This window comes from Meriones unguiculatus, chromosome 9 (assembly GCF_030254825.1).
Source record: "Meriones unguiculatus strain TT.TT164.6M chromosome 9, Bangor_MerUng_6.1, whole genome shotgun sequence".
NCBI classification, from domain to species: Eukaryota; Metazoa; Chordata; class Mammalia; order Rodentia; family Muridae; genus Meriones; species Meriones unguiculatus.
Window position 1 is genome coordinate 71,335,204 of NC_083357.1, and position 13,971 is coordinate 71,349,174.

The window sequence follows — 13,971 nt, forward strand, 5'->3', positions numbered from 1 at the left end:
GAAACTAAAAAAAGAAGATGCAAAACAAACAAACAAACAAACAAAAAGATGCCTAGTCAATGGTTCAAACAGCTAGACTGACGTTTTTTGAAATCAAAACATGGCCATCTGAACTAAGTCCGCTGTTACCTCGGGAACGCCAAGTTTTCTGCACGCTTCCAAGAAGTTTTCCACATTCCTTCTGCACTTAGCCATGCTGAGTTTGGGCTAAAAATGCAAACATAGAAAAACAACATATTATTAAGATAAGTTATCCAGAAACATCCATCTAGACACAAAAAACTTAATATTGTGGGTCATATTCTTGGACTGGGTGGGCATACACAGATAGACATATATCTATATATGCATGTTAGCTGTTTAGATAAACGCAAGTCTGTAACTTTAATATGCGCATACGTGAGTGTGCATGGCAGGTTTTGTGCTCACACGTCTAAGTATCTGTATATGTGTGCATGTGCCTAAAAATATACCATAGCCATCACCTTTCTCTAAAAGGTATTTCAATACAGAGTTAAAATCCATGAGGCTAACTTTCTCCTCACCAAAAAAAAAAAAAAAAAAAAAAGTAGATTTAATCCAAATCTTCCTACTGCTGCCCTGACCTTCACTTCTGAAAGTATAAATGGATAACAGGTTCATTTGATTCATACGGAAAAATTTTTCAACAACAATTTTAAACACTTGTGGATTGCTTGGCTGTTCCAGGACAGCCAAGACTACATAGGCAAACTCTGTCTCAAAAATAACCAATACATACATACTTACACACATGCATCCATACATAGAAATCTTTAGACCTCTGCATTGTGTTGCGTGATAGAATTCACTGTCCTACATTAAGGTTGCTAGAGAAGCCACATTGCCACCCTCCCCCAACCCATCATATTTCTGAGTCAAAAAGGGTGGTCAAACTTTTGAAAGAAAAAAGCAGTGTTAATAGTATTGGGAAAAAAAAAAACAAAAAACAAAAAACCAACCAACAGTTGAAATGAGATCATTAGCTAATTTTTCTTCTGTCGGGAGAAAACAAAGCGGGATAAACCTGCCGTAGTGAGAGCTCCCTGGGGGAGGAGCTCAGGCACTCCACACAAGTGGTCACTCAAGACACACTGATTACATGGCCGAAACTGGACCTTGAGATTAGTGGCCCTGCTCTTTATAAACACGGACAGTAGCAGTGGCTCATGTTTACGTGTCTTGTCTCTCTAGCACCTCATTTCATCTTCTCAAGAGCAGGTCTGTTTCAGAGAAGGGCCTATCAAGCTAAAGACAGGATACAACTTGCCCAAAGCTTTTAGACACAGGTCTGGAATCTTAATCCATCCCCTCATCTTTGCCCCCAATGCTTCAACTTTCCCTGATGCAACCAAGTCTGTTGACAGAAACTCTCTCTGCTCTGGTTTCTGTAATCCTCTGTGGGCTTCAAAGACAAGCCTATTTCTGAGTCCTCCAGTCTTGCAGGCAGGCTCACCAACTCCCCCTGTAGCTTTCTTTCACCTGCCCCAGGCTCTGTGATATCTACGACAAAGGTCAGGGCCAAGATTATAGCTTCGTGGGAAAGCGCCTGCTTGGTAGGCAGAGGCCCTGCGTTTGATCCCTGGCAGAGGAAGGAGAGGAAAGAGAACGGGGAGGGAGGAAATGAGCCAGCTGAGGGATGCCCTAATCTGTAGGTTATACGGGTACTTTCTATATTTGCATATCTTCATAAACTATTGTAAAATCCCCAGCGGTGTTTTAAAAAAGAGACCCCAACCAGTAACTCCAGCACTTGGGAGGTTGAGGTAAGAGGAATACAAGGCCAGGGCCAGCTTGGCTTATCTAGTGACTACAGAGTGAGACCCTACTGAGAAAAAAGCATGAGACAGTCCTTATAGAAAAAGTCCTCAACCAGACAGCCTTCTGAATTAACACCTCGTTGTTTAAATATCCCTTTGTGTGGGCTGAATCTCTGGGCACTATGGCCTTTAATCCACCTTATCAGTCGGCAACTTATTTTTAAAATTCTTTTATTATTATTAATTATTTCAATTTATATATCAGTCGTAGAGGCCTCCCTCCTCTCCTCCCAGTCTCACCCCCCCCCCCCTGCATCTACTCTACCCCATTCCTTCCTACCCAGACACCCAAGCTCATCTATTCACATGGGGACTGAGTTCCTCTTCCTCCCCTGTGGCCCGGTAGGGAAGTCCCATCAGGGAAAAGTGATTAAAAAAAAAAGCAACGTAGTGCATGACAGAGATATGCTGGTGACCCTACATGAAGCCTAAGATGCCCAATGGACTTATCTTCTTGGGGTCTGTGCATAGTAGGTCGATCAGAAAACTTGGAATAGCCATACCTAAAGACTCAGCTATACCACCCCTGGGCATATACCTGAAAGATGCTCCACCATACAACAAGGACATCTGCTCAACCATGTTCATAGAAGCTTTATTCGTAATGGCCAGAAACTGTAAACAACCTAGATGTCCCTCAACTGAAGAATGGACAAAGGAAACTGGTACGTTTACACAATGGAATACTACTCAGCCATTAAAAACAAGGAAATCATGAAATTTGCAGGCAAATGGATGAAACTAGAAAAGATCATCCTGAGTGAGGTAACACAGACCCAGAAAGACACACATGGCATATACTAACTTATAAGTGGATTTTAGTCATATGGTACAGTAGAGACATACCACAATCAGTAACTTCTTTAACTCCATACCTGAGAACTATTTTTCTGTTTTTCCCATTCTCGTTTTTTAATCATCTCCCTTTAGTGACAATGCTACCTCCTCAGACTCCCTCCATTGCTCTGTTCTTCCTGTTGTGTGGGGACCAGTGGAAAGTGTCTGGGGTAGGCTCCAGGAGACCCAACTGACATCTTTAGCCAAAAACCCTATGCAAAGAGAGCCCGCTCCATGCCAGTTTTCCTCCATCTGGCATTACTTACAACCGCAGGGGAGGGGACATGGATGCTGGCGACAGATCTCGGACGGATGTGGTTGGCCAGGTGGCAGAGCACGACACCGTCCATGAGCGCCGCCCCCAGGTCGTCATGCAGGGTCACCTTCAGCCTCATCTCGATGCTCTGGAGGTGGGAAGCAGAAAGGAGCCAGTTGCTATGGGCACCTCAGCACGTTAAGGGTTAGACGCAGCTGTCTGTATCTATGAATGGAAGTGCTACTCTCCGTGAAGGGACAAGGGCGAGAATGTCTGGCAGCGGGGAGAAGGCTCTGTCAGGGAAGTGTCGGCAGGGATTCAAGTGTGACACACGAACCTAAAGAGTCTGGCATGGTAGTGTGTGCCTGCAATCCCAGCGCCGGGGCAATGAACTCTGGAAATGAACTAAGCTAGCCAGCCAGCTTAGTCTGGTCGGCAAGGTCCAGGCCAGAGAGAGAGAGAGAGAGAGAGAGAGAGAGAGAGAGAGAGACCCTGAATCAAAAACAAAAATGTACACGGCACCCAAGGAGTACCTGAGGTCATCTCTTTGGCCTCCACACATCCGCACACACTCACACACACTCACCAACACAAACGCAGAAAGAACCTCTGGGAAACATTCGTGTCAGTTAAATGTTTTCAAACATATTCTTTCAAACCCTCCGTTTAAAGACGGATTCAGTTGTACTGAAGTGTTTCAGTTAAAGACTACAGAACTAAAACTTCCAGGCCAGCCTTCTCAACACGCACACTGCGGAATGTCACGGCCACATGTCACCACCCAGTACCTCACGGAGCTGCTCCACCAACTCTTTCTCTTCTCTCATCTGCTCCATTTTCCTCCGAATCGTAAACTGTGGGTCTATAGATTCCAAATTTCTCTGAGGTCTTAGAAACACTGTATGTAATAGAAACGGAAAAAGAAATCAATCCGTGATGCTACACAGGGCTATCTATGTCTATTTCAGTTAAACAAATGCTTATTTATCCCGGATTGTATTTATCATTCACGAAAACAGAGAAATTCCAGATTCATATAGCAAAAGTTTCATATGAATACTCTAAGAAAGATTCTCTGCTGAGTCATTCCAGGATGTGTGTACTACAAAGCTGGTTTTGTGGTGACAACAAACTGAACTGAGGGACAGGCCTCATGGGGTGGAGATGAGACCACGCCGTCACTCAGACAAATGCACCATCTCTCTCACTTTCACTGTTATCTTCTGTCCTAATCGAAATTCTAATCATCAGCTTTATCCTTCTTTAAATGTAAATAATTTCGATCAAATAAGAAGGTATTAGAATTGACTTATATGTTAAAAATGGGTGTAGAAAAACATCCTCCATCAAGAACTAAGCCATGATGCTCTGGACTACATATTTGTGAACAGAAGAGGAAAATTCTGCCTTCTGTCCCATTGCCGGCGAGGTGTTAAAAAAGCCAGCTCTTTCCAGACAGGTACAGATTACTGCCAGAAGGGCTGACCGGATTACAGGTGGCTTCATCGCCACTGGCCTGAGGTCCTTAAGGTTTCCTACCAGAGCAGTGACTAGAGCCAGCGCCTTGTCTGAAGGAGTTAAGAAAATACATACAGTTATGAACACTGTCTACTCTCTTCCGGGGGACCCAGGTTCAATTCCCAGCACCCACATGGTGTCTCATACTTATTATCTGTAACTCCGTTTCCAGAGGTTCTGACACCTTCTTCTGGCCTCTGAGGACACCAGGGATCGACATGGTAAACAGACATACATGTAGACAAAATATCCGTGGGTATAAAGTAAAAATAAATAAAATGTTTTTTAAATTAAAAAGAAAATAAAATATAATTTGTTTTATTTAAATAAGTAAAATAAATGTGCAGCTCAGTAGTGGAGTGCCCGCCCAGCATATATGAAGTCCTGGGTTCGGTCCCCAGCACTGTGCAGAACAGAGCAAACAAACAATGGGAAAACCCCACAGAAACTGTAGGCTCTAAACTTCTAAGCAGTAACATCAACTGAGATGGTTAAAATATATATCCTATATATGGCTTTCCACCATCTTTGCACCCATGGAGGCACGCCAGGAACAGGACTTCTAAAAACCACATATATGAGGAAGGCTGTGTTTGCAAGGCCGTTCTTGCTGGTTATAAGGGGAAGGGATGTCTCAGTAACCCATGGCTCTTCTTAAAATTGAAGGCGTATATGCCAGAGATGAAACTGATTTCTCCTTAGGCAAGAGATACACTTAGGTATATAGAGCAAAACACATCCTAGTGATTCCCAAAGGCAAACTAAAGAAAACCAGAATAATCTGGGGAAAGAGAACTCTGGCCCACGAAAACAGAGGCATGGTTTGTGATAAATTCCAAAGCAATCTTTTTGCAAAAGACTGCTGGATACGGAATCTGTGTGATGCTGAACCCCTCACAGATTTGAGCTAATGAAAAGTAAATAAATAAAAGCAGATTTGCAGTCTTATAAAAATATTCTACCTGTAAAGAATTTTACATGTAGAAATTTACAAGCTGGGCATAGTGGTTCACGCCTTTTATCCCAGCACTTGGAAGGCAGAGGCAGATGGATCTCTGTGAGTTAATGATCATCTTGGTCTACACAGTAAGTCAGACACCAGCCAGAGTTGGACAATGAGGCGCTGTCTCAAAAGGGGGTGGGAGGTGGGCAGGGATTGATTTTACCAGGAGTCTTAATTAAGGTTTCCTTACTAGAGATTCCTTAGCTCGGAGACACAGAGCTGTTGGAGAGGGGGATGGTCTGGTTTCCTCTGTCTACAGTTTTAGATGGGCCTGGGAGGTGGTGGCGCTGGGTGGGGCTGAGTCACACAGACAGTCTGTGCAAAGAAGCCCCATGTTAGGATCGCCACCACCTAGTAAGGCGCACGGATGCCAACACTGCTCAATGGATGCCACAACTGATCCAGTCATGTCACTTAAACAGTGCTGAAGAGAAAGCGTCTACAACTTCCATTCTGTCATTTCCTACAGGAAATGGCTTGCAAATGTAACACTTGGAGAAAAAGCCTATGTGTGTGCCATGTAATTAATTATACAGTACTCTGGGACGGTATCCATCTTAATCTCCCGTTTTCTTTCTACATGGGTTCAAAGATGCAGAACCAGCACCAAGGCGCTTGGGAAGCTTTGACACAACCGTAGACTCACACAGTTCCTGGAGGATGAGGATGACCGAGTGGGCACAGGACTTTCTGGAATGGCAGAAAGGAGCCCAAGCCCTGGACTTAGGACAGAAGCGAACCAAAGAAGTCGCCGGTAAGAAAGCCAAAGGGATGTAACGGGAATCTCCCACCAAAGCTTCCCACAGGAAGCCAAAGCCCACAGGAAGTAAGACCAATTCAAAAAAAGAAAGAAAGAAAAAAATCCAAAGCTAGCAAGAGAAGGACAGTATGATCAGAGTGGGGGAGGGGATCAGAGAAGAAAATGAGGGAAAGTTGACAAATCAGAAGCACCGGCGAGCACACAAAAACCGGACAAAAGCAGCACAGCAACTGCAAGAAAAATACAACATAAACCTAGCAACCATCCTGTCCTGAAGATACTAATGTGGACGGAGCTTGGTAATGCATGCACGTGCCACCAAGGGGCGCCGTGACACCCACCTCAGTGGTCCTACTGTTTACTTTGGAGGTCACTGCCCTTTTGCCTTTATTCCTAGGGAAATCTTATCTAATACAGCATCCTTAATATTTTCAATCTGTTTTTGTTGGATGACTTCATTCAGAATATGAAAATATGAGGAAGCTAAATGAGCTGTGCTCTCTGCTTTAACGGCACACAGCTCAGGCATCTGTGTTAGCAAAGCCTCGTGAGGGACAGCAGGGTGACACAATGAGGTCTGGGCTTTAATGCCGTGGTGGTATGCCTGTTGGTTTTAAACTCCTTGTGCATCTTAAAAAAAAAAACAAAAAACAAAAAACAAAACAAACAAACAAAAAAGCCTACACACTGGTGTATCTTTTCTGTGAATAGCAAGCAATCAGAAAGTGTTAAAAATGTTATGTCGGTGTGCAGGCAAGTCAACTGGCCTGCCCTCAGGCCTTTATAGAGTCCTGACAACGTGCTTCATCACCACCAGCATCCTATGGCATAACCTGCACTAAGTGCTCAGGATATAACCCACCTGGCACCCCGCCTGCTCTCTTTATCTCTCTCTGGGATGGTTCCCTTCTTTCTTCCCTCCCCGCTTTCCCACAATAAACTTTCTTCCTTATACCAAATATGATGTGGAGGATCCTTAATCAATATGATAATAAATATTCCAACTGTAGTTTATACTTTTTAACAAATATTTCAAATGTACACATAATTATTGGAAATGAGGAATATATGTACATATACACTAAAAACTACACAATTAATTATACCTCGTGTGGAATTTTAAAGAAACACTTTCAGCTAATAAACCTGTCAGCTTATTTCTTATTCTATCTTTGCAGAAATCACCTTCTGATCCATTCAAGAATTATCCACTTGTGATAATTCCGTATCACTGCACTTCACAAGCTCGCTACTCAATTCAGGGGACTAAAGGTTTAACCTGAGACTATTTAACAATGTTAGAAATGGTTAGCACCTGCTTTTCAATATCATCCTGCTTAAATATAAGTTGAAAGGTGGGGGAAGTGAGCCCTTTGTGAGTGTGTACGTGGCCTCGCATACATACATACCTGTGTGCAGGCAAAGTGGGGGTGAGGGGGCAGATGACTGAGCAACAGAGAAAAATGAGCCCTTTGCTGTCTAATTATCAGGGGGAAAATCAGTAACAGTTACAACAGAATACAAGACCTGCTGGTTATAGCTCACTTGGTGGGAGAAAAATCTCTAAACATAGGCCTGAGAGGGATGGCGACATGCAAGTACAGAGGATTCCACTGGTCTTTCCATCCTTGAAGGTCACTGGCTTCTTAGCTTTATCCCCGAGCTGGTATAACCTCTACTTCCCGTGCACATCCGAAGATGCTTATCTGTGTGTCTCTCTTGGTACTCATCACTCTGTGTGACTACATACGTGACTGCAAGAGCCCGATCGCATGCTCTGCTGCATGCCACAGAGCGGTATACTGGGACTCGTCTGCTGATGAGCAAATGAAACACATTTCAAAACCTCTCAGGAAAGATCGGTGTATCTGAAGATTATCTTTACAGACATTACCTTCTTCTGATAACTAGGTTTCTTAATTTCTCCTCTCACAGAAAAAGCCCCAATTGCTTTCCAGGACTGACTACACTGCCCTCTAAACTAAGGTTCCCCAACAGCAGAGACAGTGTGTCTGTCTTTTTCAGAGCATGTATGTTAGGGTCATTATGCTTTGCAGGTGCACAAAACACACACACAAAGCCCTTTCTCCAACTGTTGTTACCTTTTGATTAAGCAAAGAAAGCTCCCGGTTCCAAAGCAGAGACTAAATGTTCTTTATTGTTTCACTGATAAAAAATAAATAAAATAAAAATAAAAACAACAACAGCAAAAAAAGCAAACAAAAAAACTATGTGCTTTGCATGCAATTAAAGGAAATACCTTCTCAGTAGAAGCATGGGGCTTTGAAATTTAGCTTCCTCTTTCTTGGACGTTAAGACCGTGGACTAGAGTGCCTTTTAATATACTCAAATGCAAGGGCAGGAATACAATGACTTTGAAAAAAATAAAACCTTTGGATTCCAGCTCTTGGGAGTTAGAAATCAGGCAAACAATTCATTCATTTCCTCCTGGGGCTGCAAGCAAATTAGGTACATTTACTGCCCTTCAAAGGCTGAAATGTCCTCTCTATTATCTTGGGCAGTTTACTTACTCAGATGTTGACAATCTTATGTCTGTGTACACATAAACAAGAAACAAGCAAATGATTAGACCTCTACGACAACGTTTGCTTAATATCTCTGAACCTGGGAACCCAGCATTCTAATTTGAAGCCAGAGCTGGGGCCACTGAGGAAGCTCCCACACCCTCAGCTTCCTTATTTTTGTAATGGGGAAAATAAGACCTTAGTGCTAGGTTGTTACCACAAAAGAAACAAAGGTGTCTGTAAACTGGCCAGAGATGGATGCCCTCTCACTCTTACAAAGATCAACCTTAAACAAGTCTAAATTAACTCCCACCAACTCACCACAACTGAAAAGGCAGAAACACCCTAAAAGAAGCCAGGATGGGTCTTTGACTTCCAAGTAAACTGGAAAAGGGAAGACTAAGCTGCAGAAGGCGGCACAGGAGCTAGGGCAAGAGAAGAGGGTGACTTATCAGGAAGCCACACCAGCCTGTGGCCGGACAGGCGGAGCTACAGACAGACTTCCACGCCATGCTGTCCCTCTCAGGAGACTGATGGTTCTTTGAAGACTATGTTACAGAGAAAATGGTGAATTTCAACTGTGCTCAACCTGGAACAAAATGTTGGAAGGGATTCAAGTGAAAGGAGAAATTCTTGCGTGCAAAGAAAGTGAAACAATGAACAAAAGGATGAATATTCCAAGTTGGTCAAAGTGATAACTGAAAGTTATGCTATGGTAGTCTAACCTAGCTCATTTGCAAGGCTCAACAGCCAGCCACTGGCATCAGATACAGAAGAAACTCAGGCACATTCCTGCACATGCCAAGAAGGCCTAGAGAGTAGAACTGTCTGGTTGTATGGAAGCATTTCGAACACAGTGGGCCACACCCCTCAGCTCCTCTTCCTGGAGACCTACAGCGCTGCTTCATCAACTAACTGACTTAGAGAACAAACTGCAGTCACAAGGCAAAGGCTAACGCAGAGAATGAAGATGAGTGTGACGACATTAGACAAACCAGAAATTAAGAAAAATGAAAACCCCCAAAATCATCTGACCTGGTTACCCAACCCAGAAGGACACAACCCTTTTATTATTGCTGTGGTGCTGTAAATCCCTGGAAATATAAAGGCTATGTAATAAATGCAGGGTTATTTCACTTTTAGATGTTTATAGTGACTATTTGTTATGGACATCTCAGAAATTTTAATGAAAAGAAAGCGTGGCCTAGCCCCGCACACAACAGGTCCTTACCTGTACAATGAATGTAGATTTGTCTGACAGGAGACAGTCAAGAGATGGGAAGGCAGGCCTACCCGATCCCTGTCTCAGCTGTATCCGCATAGCACCTGGCCTTTCTGATTTTAGTTGGTTCACATGGCAGAATAGACGTTCTACTGTTTAATGTTTTTGTATCTTTCTCAATTTAAAAAGTCCTCTTGTTTCAGACACCATTCCTAAGGAAATACCAACTCACACACAAATCTTTCCTACTAGATTTATTTCCAGTAAGCAACATCACACCTGTAAGGGTCCAGGCTTTGAGAAAAACAGAACTGCTTCTTCTTCATGACTTGGCCATCTAGCTTATGGAGAAAGTTTCCATCTAACCCTCCTCCTCGGCTTCCAGAATTTAAAGCAGGATGACATAAGGAGGGGATTTTTGTTCCATGATTGTTTGTTTTGTTTTGTTTTGTTTTTTAAATCATGATTATTTTCAGTGAAAATTTTAGACCAGCAGTTCTCAACCTGTGGGTCATGACCCCTTTGAGGATCAAATGGCCCTTTCACGAGTGTCACACAAGACTATCAGAAAATAGAGATGTTTGCATTAGGATTTATAACAGTAACAAAATTACAGTTATGAAGTAGCAACAAAAATAATTTTATGGCTGGGGCTCACCACGACGTGAGGAACTGTATATATTACAGGGCTGCAGCATTAATTAGTAAGGTTGGGACCCCTGCTTTAGACAACTATAAAATACTAATAGTCCTGTGGAATCGCCTACCAGAACACACTCATCCTTTAATAAATGGAAAATTCAGCTGAAGTTTATCCAGAGACCATGGGAAGTGTTCTAGCTATGCATTTCCTAAGCATTATAGACATATAACATACTTACTAACAATTTATGGTAGAACTCATGTTAACAACTTAGGTATGCGTGGTGGCTATGGCTCAGTCTTGCTCCTCTGTCTCATTTAGAATTTCGTCTATCGCTTTGTATTTTGAGGTTAAAATGTTTACAATCTGAGTTAGCACTAAACCAGAACAGAGATCCAGATATACGTACTATATAAGATCTAAATAATGTTATGTTTATCTTGGATGGCTTGGGATATCTAATTATACAAAATTAAGATATTCATGTTAAGTAAGACTCACTACTTGCTTCCAGTTTTCAAAAATTTACAGATTATTTTTAGACTTAACTCAGTAGCCTTTAGTGTAAGTGAATTCACACCAAAAAAATAATAAAAGTCAAAATATATAAAATCTTTGAAAAGGGAGAAAAGCAATTTCTGCTCATTTTTAGAAACTTCTCAAAGTCAACATTATTCTCAGTGCAAAACTCTAGAATCAGCCATGGTACCTTTAAATTGCCCTAAAAGCTCCATGTGGTAAACATACATAATAAAAGATCAACCTTATTTTTTTGAGGCAGGGCTCCAAAATGTAGCCTCGGGTGGCCTTGGACTCACTATGCTCCTGCCTCAGCCTCCCCTATGCTGAGATTGCAGCAGTGTCCCACCACACCCACATCCTAAAAACACAAACTCTTTTAATGAGCGGAGAGAAGGCAAATGTGTTGAGTTCAAATCTTTGTAGATCAGCAGACAAACCAGCATAACCCCAAGCAAAACAGGTAGAGAAGAGAGTACTGGAAAACCCTTCCCAGCACCGGCATCCTCAGGGTGTGTCAACATTCACATCATTAACTGTTAGGCAACCCTTCACCGGCCTTTATCTAGGCTTTGCCTTCGAGGCCGCCTGAGTGAGGAGCATGCAGGTCAGTCCGTAAACTGTCTCCGGCTCTACAAGGAGGAATTGGGCTGGACAGTCACTGGCTCATTCACGAGAACATCGAAGAAGAGAAGAGAAACACCTACCATTGTCACTGTCTCCTTCGGATGGAACACTGTAGCTAGAGTTGTCCCATGTTTGTGCCTGCGTAAGTTTGTTGAAGGAGATAGGAGGGAGAATGAGGGCTGGGTCTGCAGGAGAGCGAGAGAGCCAGGCGGACAGTTGCACAAGGACCAGGGAAAACCAAAGGGGCCGCAGCATTTCACAGGTTGCATACGGTTCGTATGGAAATGAAATGGATTGCATTACATGGGGTTTAAATTCAAATGTACGAATATAGGAGGAGAATGGGAGATGGCGCATGGAATAAAAAGAACGATAAAAACTGGGTGTTAGTACTCATTGGTCATATACTTCGCATGCAGTTAATATCCTTAAGCTTAACAGTTCTGCAAGCCTGCAGCCTAGGGTACTAACAGGTCATGGCAGTACAAGGAAAGAACACTCATAATTTATGCAATTGAAAGCAAAGGCCTTCCAGACACCCTTTGCAAACCCCTTCTAAGCAACTAATCTGCAGACACAACTGCAAAATTCACCCAGAACTGCTGATCACATTAGACAAGGCTCAAAATGTATACATGTAATGTTACTTAGAAACAAAAGCATTACAGAAGAATTGTGCATGCTTTTTAAAAATCAAGATAATAGAGTTTTTTAAAAGATATTCCCTTACCCTCTGTAAGGTTTCATAGGGTGGTTTATTAAGGACTGAACCTCATAATTTTGCCTTTAACTCTTGAAATGCCTTAAATCCACTTTTGAGTATTGCTCAGTAAAACATTTTTGGATACTCAATAACCATCTACATAGCCATAAATCTAACTAGCTAACAACAACAACAAAAATCCCCGAAGAACTTCTAAGCTAGCTATTTATAAAATGATAATACATCTCATTTTTGTGTTCAATATCCAGAGAGTAATTTCATTGGTTAGTTAAGGAATCTACCACTGGAACCTTGGAGAGGAAATAGCATTTATTTTCCCCAGCTTTAAATCAACACTCTGTTTTTCATCTCTTCACAGAATTTGAATGGTGGACAGTGCAGGCCCGAGGCAACCTCTGACTTGGTAAGCTGAGGCTGACCTCTATAAATGCACTAAAAGTCAGTGAATCAATTTTGTAACTAAAGTACAGGGTACAACATTCAAAAGGACTATTAATCGCTGGAGACTCAGCCGCCTTTTGATTTCAGTTATGAACTGTTTTTAAATCTTGCAAAACTCTCCAGAAGGCTTAAGAGAGCCTCTAGCCCAATATGAGGCAGAGGAGATGTAACAGTGGGTACCACCATTTCTTCCAGAACATTCTGGGATTACAGAAATCAAGGTACAGCCCAGTTCTGGCTGTGTATGTCCTACTTTTATACATGAGGGGGCCAGTCATTTGAGTTTTATAGAGCTCCGTAGCAGGGTGCTTACTTGGCTTGTACAAAGGCCTGGGTTCAATTTCCAGGACAGAAAGACAAAAAAAAAAAAAAAAATCCAGAAACTCTGGTCATTTTTTCCAACCGGGTTTTTTTTTTTTTTTTTTTTCCTTACACTGTTCTAATGGCCAGGAAACCTCCGCACCTGGCCATGTGCTGCCCATCAATCAATGTGTTCCCAGAACAAAATATTTCCTTTATAAATGAATCATCTTTGTTTTTTTCCCATAGCGGCCTTTATTTTAAGCCAGAAATATGTAACTCATACTATTGTCAAAATGCTCCCGACACCCCCCCCCAAAAAAAAAAAACAAAACGAAGAACACCTGTGTTCTCTACCTGGCATGCTTACACGTGTCGAGGTCTGTTATAGGAATCCACGTGAAAGCATTCGTGGTAAATACAGTAACTACTAAAGGAACAAAAAATTTTAAAACGAAGGAGGTCCTAAAAAAAGGCAGATAGCACCAAAACTCGAAATACAGAAATAAAGTAAGAAGAAATGTATTACTCTGTCTAGGGTCCTTTTTTTAAAAACTGAAAGTAATTTTTGCACATTGCTGTAAATATTTTTGGCAATACGGTAACACAAATTAAAATCAAGTATGTTAAAAAGTAAATGCTTTGCCCTAAGAATTTTCCCCCCTGACCCTTAACCACTCATACAAGCCTTAAAAGGCTCACTCTCCTGTGTGAATAAATGCGGAGACCTTACCACGGTTCGCGGAGCAGCTGGGGAC

At 42.2% G+C, this 13,971-nt stretch overlaps 1 protein-coding gene across 5 annotated transcripts in view; it reads right to left on the reverse strand.

Annotated features, from left to right (window-relative positions):
* The window catches only part of Lrch1 (leucine rich repeats and calponin homology domain containing 1), a 173,227-nt gene that overhangs the window by 20,702 nt on the left and 138,554 nt on the right, over positions 1-13,971 (reverse strand). For 3 of the 5 annotated variants that reach the window (XM_060391444.1, XM_060391442.1, XM_060391443.1), the window contains 4 exons: positions 11,829-11,933; positions 3,720-3,829; positions 2,942-3,079; positions 130-207 (listed from right to left, as the gene is read on the reverse strand). In XM_060391444.1, coding sequence (XP_060247427.1) covers positions 130-207; positions 2,942-3,079; positions 3,720-3,829; positions 11,829-11,933 — 431 coding nt within the window. The remainder of the gene's footprint in view (positions 1-129; positions 208-2,941; positions 3,080-3,719; positions 3,830-11,828; positions 11,934-13,971) is intronic. The other 2 variants (XM_021647051.2, XM_021647050.2) reach the window with 1 other exon arrangement.